The sequence below is a fragment of the Pelodiscus sinensis genome, chromosome 1 (assembly GCF_049634645.1).
Source record: "Pelodiscus sinensis isolate JC-2024 chromosome 1, ASM4963464v1, whole genome shotgun sequence".
Taxonomy (NCBI): domain Eukaryota; kingdom Metazoa; phylum Chordata; order Testudines; family Trionychidae; genus Pelodiscus; species Pelodiscus sinensis.
In genome coordinates, this window is record NC_134711.1 from 186,337,975 (window position 1) to 186,352,979 (window position 15,005).

Here is a 15,005-nt window from a genome sequence, read left to right on the forward strand (position 1 = left end):
GAGCCTGGCAGCTAGTAAAATATTTGGAAGACTGAAGAGCTACGGGGAGATCAGGCGCAAGCTGGGATAGCTGATTTCTGGCTGGTGCCTGGTCCCCTGCTATGCCTCTGCCTCCCCTGCACCCCGTGAAGATGGTGCTGGGGGGATCTGGCTTTTAAGCTGGCTCACCCCAGCACCAGCTCCTGCCCTTCGTCCCCCTTTGCTGCTTCTGATAGAGGCAGCAAGTGGGAGAGAAGTGATAAATAGTCATAAGCTTATTGGATAGTCAACTAGTCGCTTACATCCCTACCTTAAACTGCAACTTTCCTTTCAAATGAAGTAACATTTTTCAGCTGTAAATCAGTGTTTTCTGTGTTAAATTTCTATAGGTATGAAAGCAAGTAAACACAGAACAAAGAAATCATTTTTTGAGAAAAAGTAAGTTAAAACCAGATTAATTTTTATTTATAAAATAATATAATTAATATAAAGTTAATATAATATTTAATTGGTACAGAGCACAGAGTTTGCTTGAATTACTATGTTATAAACCAGCAAGTGAAAATGAAGGGGAAAGAGGCAAGTGTCTGAACCCAGTAGCATCTGATACTTGTTAATCAGAATGAAGGATAGTTGCAGAGGAGTGTAGGAAACAAATGAATTTAAAAATTTATTTCAGTTGTTTTGTGCTGACTACTACTACCTCTAGACTGTTTCCTTGAGTTTAGTTTTTTTATACTAGAAATTGTAAATCTAAAACATTACTGGGAACTTAATTTCGTCCTGTCCACCTTTGTTGCAATACTATATAGAGCAGTGCCTGAATACAAAATTTGTATCTATCTGCAAAAATGAGCCATGGATATCCCCATCCACAGCTGCAGATGTGAATCCTTCCGGCTATAAACTCGATATCCATGGATTAGCAGGGCTCTAAGGGTTTGTCTACACTACAAAGTTAATTCGAACTAACAGCCATTAGTTCGAATTAACTTTAATAGGGGCTACACATACAAACCGCTAGTTCGAATTTAAATTGAACTAGCGGAGCGCTTAATTCGAACTAGGTAAACCTCATTCTACGAGGAGTAACGCCTAGTTCGAATTACGTAGTTCGAATTAAGGGCTGTGTAGCCACTTAATTCAAAATGGTTGGAGGCTAGCCCTTCCCAGGTTGCCTTGGTGGCCACTCTGGGCCAAACCAGGGAAGCTTTTGTGCCCCCCTCATCCCCGGCCCCGGAGCCCTTAAGGGGCACGGTCTGGCTACCGTGCTTGTGCCAGTTGCAAGCCTGCCAGCACCCAGCCAGCAGGCCCTGCACCTGGCACGGCATAAACCAGCCACCTGCTGTCACCCAGCCCTCCGCCTCTTCCCATGACCAGGCTGACGGCTCACAGGAGCCTGCCCAGGGCCACAAAAGGCGGGCGCCCACCTGGTCTAGTGAGGAGATCGTGGACCTCATCGTGGTTCGGGGGGAGGCCTCCAACGTCCACGACCTCTGCACTAGGCACAGGAATGCGGCCATCTAGGGCAGGATAGCTGCCAGCCTGGCCACCACAGGCCACATGTTTACCCAGGAGCAGGTTTGCATGAAAATCAAGTTGGTCCAGTGAGACCCCCAACCCTGAGCTTAAAACATAAGAACGGCCGTACTGGGTCAGACCAAAGGTCCATCTAGCCCAGTAGCCGGTCTGCCGACAGCGGCCAACACCAGCTACCCCGGAGGGGTTGGACCGAAGACAATGACCAAGTGATTTGTCTTGTGCCATCCATCTTCAGCCTTCCACAAACAGAGGCCAGGGACACCATTCCTATCCCCTGGCTAATAGCACTCCATGAATCTCCATGAATTTATCTAACTTCTCTTTAAACTCTGTTATAGTTCTAGCCTTCACACCCTTCTGTGCAAGGAGTTCCACAGGTTGACTATGTGCTGTGAAGAAGTACTTTCGCTTATTAGTTTTAAACCTGCTGTCCAGTCATTTAATTTGGTGTTTCTAGTCCTTATATTATGGGAACTAATGAAGAACTTTTCTTTATTCACCCTCTCCACACCACTCATGATTTTATATATCATATCCCCCCTCAGTCTCCTCTTTTCTAAGCTGAAAAATCCCAGTCTCTTTAGCCTCTCTTCATATGGGACCTGTTCCAAACCCTAATCATTGTAGTTGCCCTTTTCTGAACCCTTTCCAAGGCCAAAATATCTTTTTTGAGGTGAGGAGACCACATCTGTACACAGTACTGAAGATATGGCGTACCATAGTTTTATACTCCCCCCCCCCCCTTCTTCCCCTGGCTTCCCCCTTCCAGCTCCCTCCTCCCAGGTTTCCTCCTCCCCTCTCCCATCCTCTCTCTTCCCCTCTCCCACCCCCTTTTCCCAGTCTCCCCAGAGGTTAATTTCCTCCCCCCTTTCCCCATTTTTGTTAAAGAGAGTTTCTATTTTTGAACACACATGTCCTTTATTGTTTACATCAGGAAGGGGGGCTAGGGAGGGGTAAGTAGAAGGAGGTGAGGGAGGAATGGGGCATGAGCCCCTGATGGGGAGGACTGGGGTGGCTCTGCAGGCTCTTCGGGGTGGAAGCTCTCCTGCAGGGCCTCCTGGATCCTGATAGCCCCCCGATTAACCCCCCCGGATGGCAGCCTGCGGCAAATGCAGCCAGGCTAATGGCCGAGTGCTGTGATGTGCTGAGTGTGGGCACTCAGGGCACTCCAAGACAGGACTGCTTTGCTGTCCCTCATCGAGGTAGACAAGCAAGCGGGGAACCCTGAGAACTGTCTGTCCGGGTTGGGGGTCGGGTCCCTTTAAGCACAGCCCTCGGCTAGCCTGAGGCAGGAGCTCCACACTCTAAGGGTACGTCTAGACTACATGCCTCTTGCGACAGAGGCATGTAGATTAGGCTACAGGACATAGTAAAATGAAGCGACGATTTAAATAATCGCCGCTTCATTTAAATTTACATGGCTGCCGCTCTGAGCCGACAAACAGCTGATCAGCTCTTTGTCGGCTCAGCACGATAGTCTGGACGCTCCCCTGCCGACATCAAAGGTATTTGTCAACCACCCAGGTATGCCTTCTGGGATGAGGTTTACCTGGGTGGTCGACAAATACCTTTGATGTCGGCAGGGGAGCATCCAGACTATCGCGCTGAGCCAACAAACAGCTGATCAGCTGTTTTTCAGCTCAGCGTGGCAGCCATGTAAATTTAAATGAAGCGGCGATTATTTAAATCATCGCTTCATTTTACTATGTCCGGTAGCCTAATCTACATGCCTCTGTCGTCAGAGGCATGTAGTCTAGACGTACCCTAAGTCCTAACCTAATGCTCTGCTGGCACTGGTTCCGGCCAGCCTTAACTTCAGTTCATGGTCTGCTCAATGTGGACATGCTATTTCAAATTAGCAGAACGCTAATTCAAATTAGTTTTTAGGTCTAGATGCACTCATTTGAATTAGCTTATTTTGAATTAACTAATTTTAATTAAATTAGTTCGAATTAGTGCTGTAGTGTAGAGATACCCAATACTGTAGCTGAAGTGGGTTTTACCCACAAAAGGTCATACGGATGATGGGCAATCACTCTTCAAGTATGTTCATCTTCCATGGGAGTTATGGACCCTTAGGTGGCTGATAAGGCTGATCCTTGTACCACAAGTTCTATTACAGTATGGACAGATGTTTCCAGGTACAGCAGGAGGCTGTTGATCATGACTAGAAGCTAGTCTCCTGCTCCTCTTCTCCTCCTCACCTTTTCTGTAGACAAATTCAAAATGCAAGAAGCCATTGAGTAGGACTTCTCTCCATTTTGAGCGATCCTGGGTGAGTGTCTCTCAAATGTCAACATCAGTGTTTCACTTGTTTAAATTATCCTTTAGCAAGTTCTTATAACACTTCTGTTGTCTTCCCACATTATGGAATCCTTTAAGCTGAGAAAACAGGACCTCTTTTGGGAGGTGATGGGCTGGCATCCGAACAACATGACCAGTCAAGTGAAGTTGCTGACAGATTATCATTGCCTTGATACTACTTGTCTTTGCCGCTTCCATAACACTGATGTTAGCGTGCCTGTCTTCCCATTTGATCTTCAAGATCTTGCACAGGCAGCTTTGGTGATACCTCTCAAGGACTTTCAAGTGATGTCTAGGTTGTCCATTTTTCACACCCATTACAATACTGTTGAGAGAATCGTGGCTTGATAGACAAGAAGTTTGTTGTCTATTTGAATGTTGTGATCTTAAAAAATCCTGTAACGTAAATCAGCAAAGGTTACACTGATACAGTTCAGACTGTATTGGATTTCTACATCAACATCTTCCAAGTTACGTTGAAAGATAATTTCCAAGGCAGAGAAAAATGATCAACATTCTCCAGTGCCTCTCTGTTGATTTGAATAGCTGGGGAGTATGGTACCTCATTTGGTGCTGATAGAGCACTTTGGTCTTCTTCATGTTGAGGGTGAGATGAAGATGTGCATAAGCTTCAGTAAATGCATTTAAGATAGTTTGAAAAATCTTTCTCAGAGTGGGCAAAAACTTCATTGTCATCAGCATACTGAAGTTCCACGATGGATGTGGTGAAAATCTTACTGTTAGCTTTCAGCCTACTAAGCCTATACAGCTTTCCAGCCATTCTGTAGATGATTTCAATGCCACCTGCAAGCTTCCCTGCAATTAGGTCGAAAATTAAAGCAATAAAGACTGCTGACATGGTTGGCGTGATGATACAGCCCTGTTTGACTCCTGTTTGTACTTTGAAAGGTTCACTCTGGCAGCCAGTGCTGCTCAGCAGCAACTTTAGGATATTGATGTATTTAGCAGGACAGCCAATTTTCAAAAGTATAGTTGAAGGGCACGGTGATTCACTGAGTTAATGGCTTTAGTTAGACCAATAAAAGTAATGTACAGTGATCGATTTTGCTCCCAACAATCTTCTTAAGGCTGCCATTCAGTGAAAATCATATCTGCAGTTCTGCCACATGACGGGAAGCTACTCTATTACTCTGGTAAAATTTCTTCTGACTGGGGCAGAATATGGGTTGTAAGGACCTGTGCCAAAACTTTGTTTGCACCGGCAAGGAGAGAGATACCATGATAGTTTCCACAGTCTACCTTATCCCCTTTCTTAAAGAGAAAAACAATCAAGGCATCTCTCATTTCACTGAGTATCTCCTCCTTTAGTCGGATTTTAAAGATTAGTAGGTTAAGCTATCAAATTAACTCTGGTCTGCCATCTTTAAAAATTTCAGCTGGGATCCCATCTGGACCTGCTGTCTTGTTCTTCATCTGCTTAATGGCATTGTATACTTCATACAAATTAGGAGGGTCTCTGAGCTCATCCCTAGACGGTTGTTGTGGGATTTGTTCAAGAACTTCATCTGCAGCCATGCAGTAGTTGTTGAGAAGATCTTCAAAATGTTCTTTCCAGTGAAAATTAATGGCTTTCTTGTCCTTTAAAAGTGTGATTCTGTGGTTCTGTCCTTAGAGTGAAGGGTTCATGCCATGACAAGCTGGCCCATAAACAGCCTTAATAGCACTAAAGAAACCACGTGTATTATGGGTATCTGCACAACAAGAATGTTGGCATTCTTGTTCTTTCTCAGTCCACCATTTGTTCTTGAGTTGTCTGGTTTTATGTTGTACTTCTGCCCTCACCTTAGCATGAGCTTCTCTCTTTGTATTGCCATTTGTATCATTCTGCCAAGCATGAAATGCCATTCTCTTCTCATGGATGAATTGCTTGATTTCAACATCATTCTTATCAAACCTGTTCTGATGCTGTCTGGTAGCCTCACAGGTATTGATGATTGCTGCTTTCAGCTGGAAACTCTAATGGAAGCTTTTCTTTTAAGACTGCCTGAAACTAGTCACGCTTAATATATGGAAATAGACCTATCTCATAGAGCTGGAAGGGACCTTGAGAGGTCATCAAGTCCAGTCCCCTGCCCTCACAGAAGGACCAAGTACCATCCCTGACAGATTTTCTCCAGATCCCTAAATGGCCCCCTCAAGGATTGAAATCACAACCCTGGGTTTAACAGGCCAATGCTCAAACCACTGAGCTATCCCTCCATTAACGAGGTCCTTCAGATCTTGAACTTTTAGCTTGTGCCTGATCTGCTTCTTTTGCAGCCTCCATTTGGGGGCAATCTTAATTTTCATTGTGGATCGAATGAGGCAACGATCAGTACAGCAGTTATCGGCAATTGTCATTGCTCTTGTGAGAAGTGTGTCACACTGATCTTGAGCATGAACTATGACATAGTGCTTTGAACGTGGGTGTCTCCGACATGTTTTGAACTTGTCCTTTTGTCAGAAAGGGTGTTCATGATGATAAGTTTATGTTCAGTACACTAGGTCAGGAGCAGGAATCCATTTGAGTGCTTTTTCCAACTCGTTCCTTTCCACAATTCCGAGTCTCGTACAACACATGCATTGAAGTCCCCCGAAGAATGATCTTATCTTAAGGGGGTCTCTGATGAAATGTTACAGCTGAGAGTAGAAATCTTCCTTTACATCCTCATCATCGTCGATTGTTGGTGCATAGGCGCTCACAATAGATACCTGTTGGTCTTTGGTGAGCCTCAATTGGAGTGTCATAAGCTGCTCATTGATGCCTACTGGCAGCTCAGAGAGGCACCTTATGAGCTTGTTCTTGATAGCAAAGCCTACTCTATACAATTGAGGTTCATCAAAAGATTTTCCCTTCCAGAAGTAGGTGTATCCTCTTTTCTTCACCCTCTCCTGTCCTTCATCAGCTCTTCTAGTTTTGGACAAGGCAGCAATATCGATGTTAAACCAATTCAGTTCATGAGCAATGATAGCTGTGTCTCGCTCTGTTTGGTCGCTGTCTCTATTGTCCATCAGGGTACGTACATTCCTGGTTACAAAGTTGAACTCTTTCTTACATTTTTGACGACTGGGGTGGTGAGCCTGTTGGATACAGCTATCCAGTCAAGAGGAAAAGAGGCAAGACTATTTTTAGGGCATTTTTTCTATACCCTTCCCCATGTGGGATGAGCAGAGTGGGTCCTAAAGAGGATTGCTCAATTATGGGTGCAGCTGCTGAGATGCTCAGTGTGCCTCAGTCATCGAGCAAGATGACTGAATCACACACCAACTGCCTGTGTGTTTGTCTGTGACTAGGAACTCTGGATCTCACTGTCCTGTTTCCGTCACCACTTGCTGATCACCACCAGAATTTTGACTTGTGTAGGTGTTGTTTTCCCAAAAACTGGAAGATGCTTGTGCAAGACTTCTTTAAAGTGGGGACACTAGTGCACAACAGTCACCCCATTGTCCTTTACAGATAGAGGGCTTGAAATCAATGGTATGGACACCACAACTATTGAAGATCTGTCTGTTGCAGCCTTAATTTGCCTTCACAGCCACTGTAAAATTACACCGTAGTTTCAACTCCATTGTGCAGTTATCCTCAGTCTGCTCGGCTGTTGAGCACTTCTTGAATCAGACAAAGTGGGACACATTAGGAAATATGTTGTATTAAAGCATGAAAAGTCTTGATTTAAATCCAGCTAACATCCCTGGATGTTAAAAATATATTCAATCCCAGATATATGGAGTATTGAGGATCAATGATAGACATATATTAATCATAGATTAATTTTTAGCATCACTGAGGTTTAACATGTACATCTATTGGGCAATCTCAGTCTAGTCAAATGTATCTTTTGGTAGGAACAAGTTAGGCTTTGACCTTTGGATTTTCTTCTTCCCACCTTTCCCCTGTTAGTCACTGTTAGTTTATCTGTGCTAAAGTGCATGCCTATAGACCAAGCTTTTTACTCTGAAAGGTGTTTTGGATTTTACTGATACACTTGCGAGTTTTATGGCATATATTATTATAAAAAGGACTTTCTAATTAAAATCAGCTTTCTATACAAATTAATGCTGAAGAAACTAGGGACGTTAATGGTTAACTGATTTATTGGTAAAGGTTGGAGCAGCCTGCTGTAGGTTGAGGGCTGCTCCCCCTCAGAAGGGCCTACTTTGAGGGGGAGGGGAAGGAAGCTCCAGTTCATCCAGAGCAGCCCCTGTCCTCAGTGGATGGGCAGGTCGTTCCAGCCGCCCCCCCCCCCCCTCCCCCCCCCCCCCGCTCGCCTCTGTTCAATCGGTTAAATTTAATGTTTAACTGGTTAATTAAACAGGATTTTACATCCCTAGAAGAAACTTGCCTCCATAAGAGGGGTGGGCAAAAGGGCCTCCACTGGCTGGATACGGCCCGCCAAGTGGGTAGATCTGGCCTGCAGAGGCCCTGCTGTTCCTCCATCCCCAGGCCAATTAGGGCCCAAAGCCTCCTCCCGCCCTGTCAGGAGCACGTGGCACTTTGAAGTACCGTGCACTGCTCGCAGTTTGGCAGGGCGGGGAGAGCGGAGGAGGCCAATCAGGAACTGGGGGTGGAGGAGCTATGTGAAGCTTCCTTCGTCCTGCCCTGGCCCTAGGGCCCGCGGCACTTCGAAGTGCCATGTGCTCCTTGCAGGGCCGGAGACTTCCCACGCTCCCCCGCCCCCAGGCACTGATTGGCCTGGGGGTGGGGGGAGCAGGCCAAACCTCTTCCAGGGCATGGGTGCCTAGTGGGAAGGGGGCAGCAAAGAGGTTCCCCCACCCCCAGACCAATCATGGTCTGGGGGTGGGGTAGCTTGCCCTTTCCCTTTAGGCCCTGCCCCTTGCAGGGTGGCCCAGAGCTACTTCAGAAATTTTTGAAGTGGCCACCGGGCAAAAATTATTGCCCACCCCTGCTCCATAATCTCTTTTTCTGTATTGCAAAGGCAAAATATGCAGTAATATATTGAGTATATATTTTTTGTGAACAGAAATTATATAAATATACATCCTTTATAGAAAGTATCACTTTACTTAGCTCTTTTTCACTTGTCTGTAGTTTGAAGAACTTTCAAGGGCTTGCGTACATGACCACATCTTTAAATGTGTCTAAATTATCTGTGATTCATCTATAGGGATTTTTTGGAATACATATAGAATCCATAATCTTAAGTGTTGCCTTTATGATTCATCAACACTGAAAACATAATTTGATTATTATTTTTTTTAGAGAATTTGGTTCTCCACAGTCTAATTTATTCAATTCTCAAGAATCAAAAGAAATAGACAAAGAAAGGAGGAGAATACAAGTAGATTCTAAAGACCACAGCTGTCATAAAAAACACAAGGTAATGTTAAGTATTAAATGGTACTGTTACTGATTTGAAAGGGGAACTGCTTATAGGAATGTATGGACATGCTTTTAAATTTCTTTGGTGTTGAGATAACATAACAGGTGCATTGGAATATGAAATGGTGAATTTTTCAGAAATTTTTTATAATTGTCAATAACGTGCTTTATAACTGTGTACTTTTTTGATAGACTCATTTTTTATTATTGAGTCTTTAGAAACTGTCCCTTAATCTCTGATAAACTGGAGCTGACAAAACTTGGTTCGCTATCCCAAGTTTAATTACTTGGGATTAGGTGGTGATACTCCAGGGCTGTGTCTACACTGGGCCACTTATTCTGGAAAATCAGCCGCTTTTCCAGAATAAGCTGCGAGCTGTCTACACTGGCCCTTGAATTTCCGGAAAAGCAACAATGCTCTACTGTACAAAATCAGCCGCTGTTCTGGAAAAACTATTCTGCTCCTGCTCGGGCATAAGTCCTTATTCCGGAACACTGTTCTGGAAAAGGGCCAGTGTAGACAGCCCAGTAGTCTTTTCCGGAAAAAAGCCCCGATCGCGAAAATGGCGATCGGCGCTCTTTTCCGGAAAAGCGCGTCTACATTGGCCACAGATGCTTTTCCGGAAAAAGGGCTTTTCCGGAAAAGCAGCCTGCCAATGTAGAAGCTCCTTTTCCAGAAAAACTGAAAACAGAATAGTATTCCGTTTTAAGCATTTCCGGAAATTCATGCCAGTGTAGACACAGCCCAGGAGTGGGCAAAAGTCTGAGGCAGTTCACTGGAATTAGACCCTGGCAGGCTGTTGGCACTTATTTACCTGCATATCCAAATGTACGGCCACTTGTAGCTGCTGTTGATGGCATAGTGCTCTTCCTGGCCAATGGGAGCTGCAGGAAGCGGTGTGGACCGGGATGCTTCTTCCTACACCTCCCATTGGCTGGGAACGGTGATCTTCCCTCCAGAAGAGCTAGCAGCTTGATTCAGCTCATATGTCCTGCTATATCATGAAGCTGAGTTCCATGCAGATTTTTCCCCTAATGCAAGTTTTGATTTTCCTTCATGATTTGAAGGAATAGTAGAAACTGAATTGATGGAAATTGAGTTGTTATGCTGGAGGAGGAGAGGAGACTCCGAACTGGAGTAGATGGGGAGTGTTCAGGGCTCATTGGAAGAAAGAATCTTAACCTACACTGTTTCAGTGACCAGAAAATCATCCCTACTTACTTCCAGGTCCTGTCCAATCTTCAGCCGCAGGAGTTTGGGCACTTATTATCTACTGCCACAAACAGTGTGCTGCTTTAGTGAACAAATCTGCAGTATTTCCAGGCTCAAGCATTCAAAAAGAGTAGCTTTTTATATTTGCTGTCCTGTTTCTTAATTGAGTGCACTCAGGTCACATTTTTAAACTCTTCTCCAGAACCATGACAGGTCTGAGTAAAAATCGTTGAGTTAATATCTGTGGGTGTCTTATCAGGATTTCACAACAGAAACTTTTTAGTATGAAACTTGAAATTCTCGTGCTTTAGTGTGATTCCAGGAGCTGGGGTTTACAATAAAACACTAAATATTGGGACAGACTTCAAATCAAGTTCAGATGGAAAATTTCAGTTCATGTCACTGTATACAACACTGTACCTGAGCAGCAAGACCAGACATGAGATGAATTTTAGAGAATAGATAGGAAGGACTGAAAATCATATATAGGAGGATACCTAATATTAACTTCAGATTTAAATAATTAGCAAATTGTATTGCAATTTCCCTTGACAGTGATACCTTAGTATTGTATAGGAATAGGTAATGATGGTTGCAGAGTAAGTCTCTGTTAAGAATTTAGGCCTAGTGTACTTCGCTGTGGGGGGAGGAGTGGGGGGAACGGAACCCTAGCAGTTTAACCATTCCAGTACAAACCTCTAGTATAGATGGGCTTTGTAAAGGTTCAGATTATCCTTTCTTGCAACAAGGATACTTTTGGCTTGCACAAATCTCACTATGTTGGTGTAAATTACATTTACACTGTCACCAGTGGCTACAGGGCTGGGATAAACAATGCTTTATTTGTTCAGCTTTGGCTAGGACTGGAATAAAGCGGTATGCTCAAACTGAATGAAACTGAACAAAAACCTGTACTTCTTTGAAGGCATTCTTTCCTTTCAAATTCAGCTTTTCTGTCTTTCTGACTCCCTTGAGCATTAACAATTACTAGAAATTAGCAGGTTAATTCCACAGCAAACTAATGGAGGCATAATATCTCATAACATGGATCTTAAAGCAATATCAAAATATATTTGCCTACTATGAAAATGTGAAAGAAATTCTGCCTACAAGGGTGTGGCTAGAAATGAAGCTGAGTCATTTATGAGAAATGAAACCAAATCAAAAGAGCAACTGAGAAGTAAAAGGGAAAGTAAGATTGAGTAATTAATAAATTGGAATGCTCTTATTGAAAAGAGGAAGTATGATGAACAGGACAAAAGAAGTATTGTGTGTAGATTTTGTGAAAACATGCCACCTGTTGTTGGCCTAGGAGCATCGTCATAAAATACGTAAGTATATATTGCCTGCTTTAAACTGATAAATGCTTTCTGTACTATTGAAATTAAAAAGGGGATAATATTTTGATGAAGTTTAGATAATAAAATTAATATGAATCATAGAATCATAGGACTGGAAGGGACCTTGAGAGGTCATCGAGTCCAGCCCCCCGCCCTCAAGGCAGGACCAAGCTCCGTCTATACCATCCCTGACAGATGTCTGTCTAACCTGTTCTTAAATATCTCCAGAGAGGGAGATTCCACCACCTCCCTTGGCAATTTATTCCAATATTTGACCACCCTGACAGTTAGGAATTTTTTCCTAATGTCCAATCCAAACCCCCCCCCCCCGCTGCACTTTAAGCCCATTACTCCTTGTCCTGTCCTCAGAAACCAAGAGGAACAAATTTTCTCCTTCCTCCTTGTGACACCCTTTTAGATATTTGAAAACCGCTATCACGTCACCCCTTAATCTTCTTTTTTCCAAACTAAACAAGCCCAGTTCATGAAGCCTGGCTTCATAGGGCATGTTCTCTAAACCTTTAATCATTCTTGTCGCTCTTCTCTGTACCCTTTCCAGTTTCTCCACATCTTTCTTGAAATGTGGTGCCCAGAACTGGACACAGTACTCCAGCTGAGGCTGAATTTCAGTAATACATTAAAGAAAGGGACTTATGAAACGCCATGTCTTAGAAAAATGGTGTGAAAATAAAGAAACTAGTTTAAAAGAGTGTTCATAGTTTGATAAGGGAGAGATGATCACTGTTGCAAATAAACTCTTTGATTGTGGGCTTTTAGCTGAAATATGGTACAGATAAATCAAACTCCATGGGGTAGTAGAAGCCTGTGAGGTGCTTTTATTTTAGATTGCCCATAAAAATGTTAGGGTATGTCTACACTACAGCGTTAATTCAAGTTAACTTAATTTGAAATAGTTTTTGTGTATAGATGCATTATTTCAAATTAGCTTAATTCGAATAAACTATTTTGAAATAGCGTTTTGCTATTTCAAAATAGCGTGTCCACACTGAGTGGACCCTGAACCGATGTTAAGGCTGGCCGGAACCAGTGCCGGCAGAGCATCAGGTTAGGACTTAGTGTGTGGGTCTGCTGCCTGAGGCTAACTGAGCTCCATGCTTACAGGGACCTTGCCCCCACCCTGAACAGTTTTCAGGGTTCCCCGCTTGCTAGTCTACCTCGATGAGGGACAGCAAAGCAGTCCTGTCTTGGAGTGCCCTGAGTGCCTGCACTCGGGACACCACATCACTTGGCCACATGGAGCCAGAGCTGCCCCTGGGTATGCTGGTGCATTTCGTGGGGTCGCCGCCATCAGCCTGGCTGCACTTGCTACAGGCTGCCATCCGGGGGTCCATTGGCGGGCTGTCAGAATCCAGGAGGCTCTGCAGGAGAGCGTCCACTTCGAGAAGCCCTCAGAGCCACCCCGGTCCTCCCCACTGGGTGCTGATGCCCATTCCTCCCTCATGTCCTTCCACTTACTCCTCCCTAGCCCCCCCTTCCTGATATCAAGTAAAATATACTTTTTTTTCAAAAATAGAAACTGATTTTATTGATGAACCTCTGGGGAGACTGGGGAAAGGAGGCAGGATAGAGGGTGGGAGGATAGAGGGTGGGAGAAGGGAGGGGTAAATCTGAGAGGATGGAGCTGGAAGGGGGAAGCAAGGGGAGGAAGGGGGAGGGGAAGCTCAGCGCTCAGGGGTAGGGGTCTCACTGGGCCAACTGCCTCCCACCGTGGGGGAGGGGGCCTCGGCGTTCCTGGGGGGATGGGGAGGAGAGGTGGGAGGGGAAGAAGAAGTGGGGGGAGGAGGAATGGTAGCTGGGGGGCAGCACACTCTGCACCAGGGTCTGCAGATGGGTTCAGATGGCACGATCCTGGGCAAGCAGTTCCCTCTGGAACTCTCATTCTTCCTGTGCCCACTGCTCTATGATGTGGGTCAGGGCTCGCAGGGCCTCCAGCTGCTGCTCTCGGTACCCCTGCCGAGTTGCGGTCGTCCTGTGGAGCCCTCGGGTATGGGCGCATGTCCTGTGTGAGGTGATTTGCCCTGCAAGTGCAGCTGGTGCGGCTGTGGAGAAAGAAGAGAAGTGGTCAGTTCTCCCTGGGGACACAGTGGGTGAAGCCCAGCTCCCCTCTGCGAGGTGAGGATGACCATGCCCTGCACCGTCAGAGCCACTGTGCTTGCACAGAGGCCATGGTCGGAATGTCCAGCTATCCCCAGGAGCGGGAGCTGCCCTGAGACCACACCCATGCCCCTGTGCTATGTATACTGCGGGTGAAGGGGGAGGGGGAAGGGAGATGTTAGAGGGGGCTTGTGAAGGGAGGGCATCCTGCTGTGTCCTGCCCCGGGGTCAGGGGCATGTCAGGTCTCTTCACACATGCGTGTGGCTATCAGGCCACAGCCCCTGTGTGGCACGCAGCTGGAGCCACCTGCCCAGGGGTGGCATGGCACTTGCTCACATGTGCACAGGTTGCTGCGTGATCCATAGTAATCAAGGCCCACACCTGCTGTCCCTGGTCTCCCTCCGTCCCCCCCACCCTCCCGTGAAAGGGACAGTGATGGCACTTACATGGTGTGGCCTCACTGGACAACCCTGGTGACTCCACTGCTGGGACAGCTCGGGGGTCCAGCCGGTGTGGCACCTTCCATGGCGGCTCCTCCTCTGCGCCCTGGTTAGGGTCCTCTGGTCCTAGCTCGCTGCCACCTGGGGTGGCACGGACCGTCCCGCCCCCATGATGTGGTCCAGTGCCTCGAAGTAGGGGCAGGTGTCTGCCCCTGCTGAGGAGCTGCCCCGAGTGGCCCTGGCGTACCCCTGCTGCAGCTCTTGAATTTTCAAGCGCATCTACTCCTGGGTGCGCCTGTGGCCTTTCTGGGCCATGGTGGTAGCTATGCGGCCGTAGACAGCCACCTTCCTCTGTCTAGTGCGGAGATCATGGACATTGGGGGCCTGCTCCCAAACCTCAATGAGATCTATGATCTCCTAACTAGTCCAGGAGGGAGCACGGTGTCTTTGACCCCTGGCTGGGTGCTGGGGGACTGGGTGGGAGACGGCTGGCTGGCACTGGCCGCCCGGCTCATAGTGGGGTCACTGGATCGGGGCAGAGACTGCTGGCAGGCCTGGATCTGGCATGTGCAGTCTGGCCAGAGTCTACCCCTTTAAGAGCTCTGGGGCTGGGGGATAGGAGAGGAGTTTTCCTGGTTTGGCCCAGAGTGACCACTAGGGGAAACTGGGAAAGGCTGGAGGCCAGCTAATTCGAATTAAGTGTCTACACAGCACTTACTTCGAATTAGCT

At 46.1% G+C, this 15,005-nt stretch overlaps 1 protein-coding gene across 4 annotated transcripts in view; it reads left to right on the forward strand.

Annotated features, from left to right (window-relative positions):
- The window catches only part of TTC3 (tetratricopeptide repeat domain 3), a 158,214-nt gene that overhangs the window by 64,584 nt on the left and 78,625 nt on the right, over positions 1–15,005 (forward strand). For all 4 annotated transcript variants that reach the window (XM_075911810.1, XM_075911801.1, XM_075911793.1 and 1 more), the window contains 2 exons: positions 369–417; positions 9,047–9,164. In XM_075911810.1, the coding sequence (XP_075767925.1) occupies positions 369–417; positions 9,047–9,164 (167 nt within the window). The remainder of the gene's footprint in view (positions 1–368; positions 418–9,046; positions 9,165–15,005) is intronic.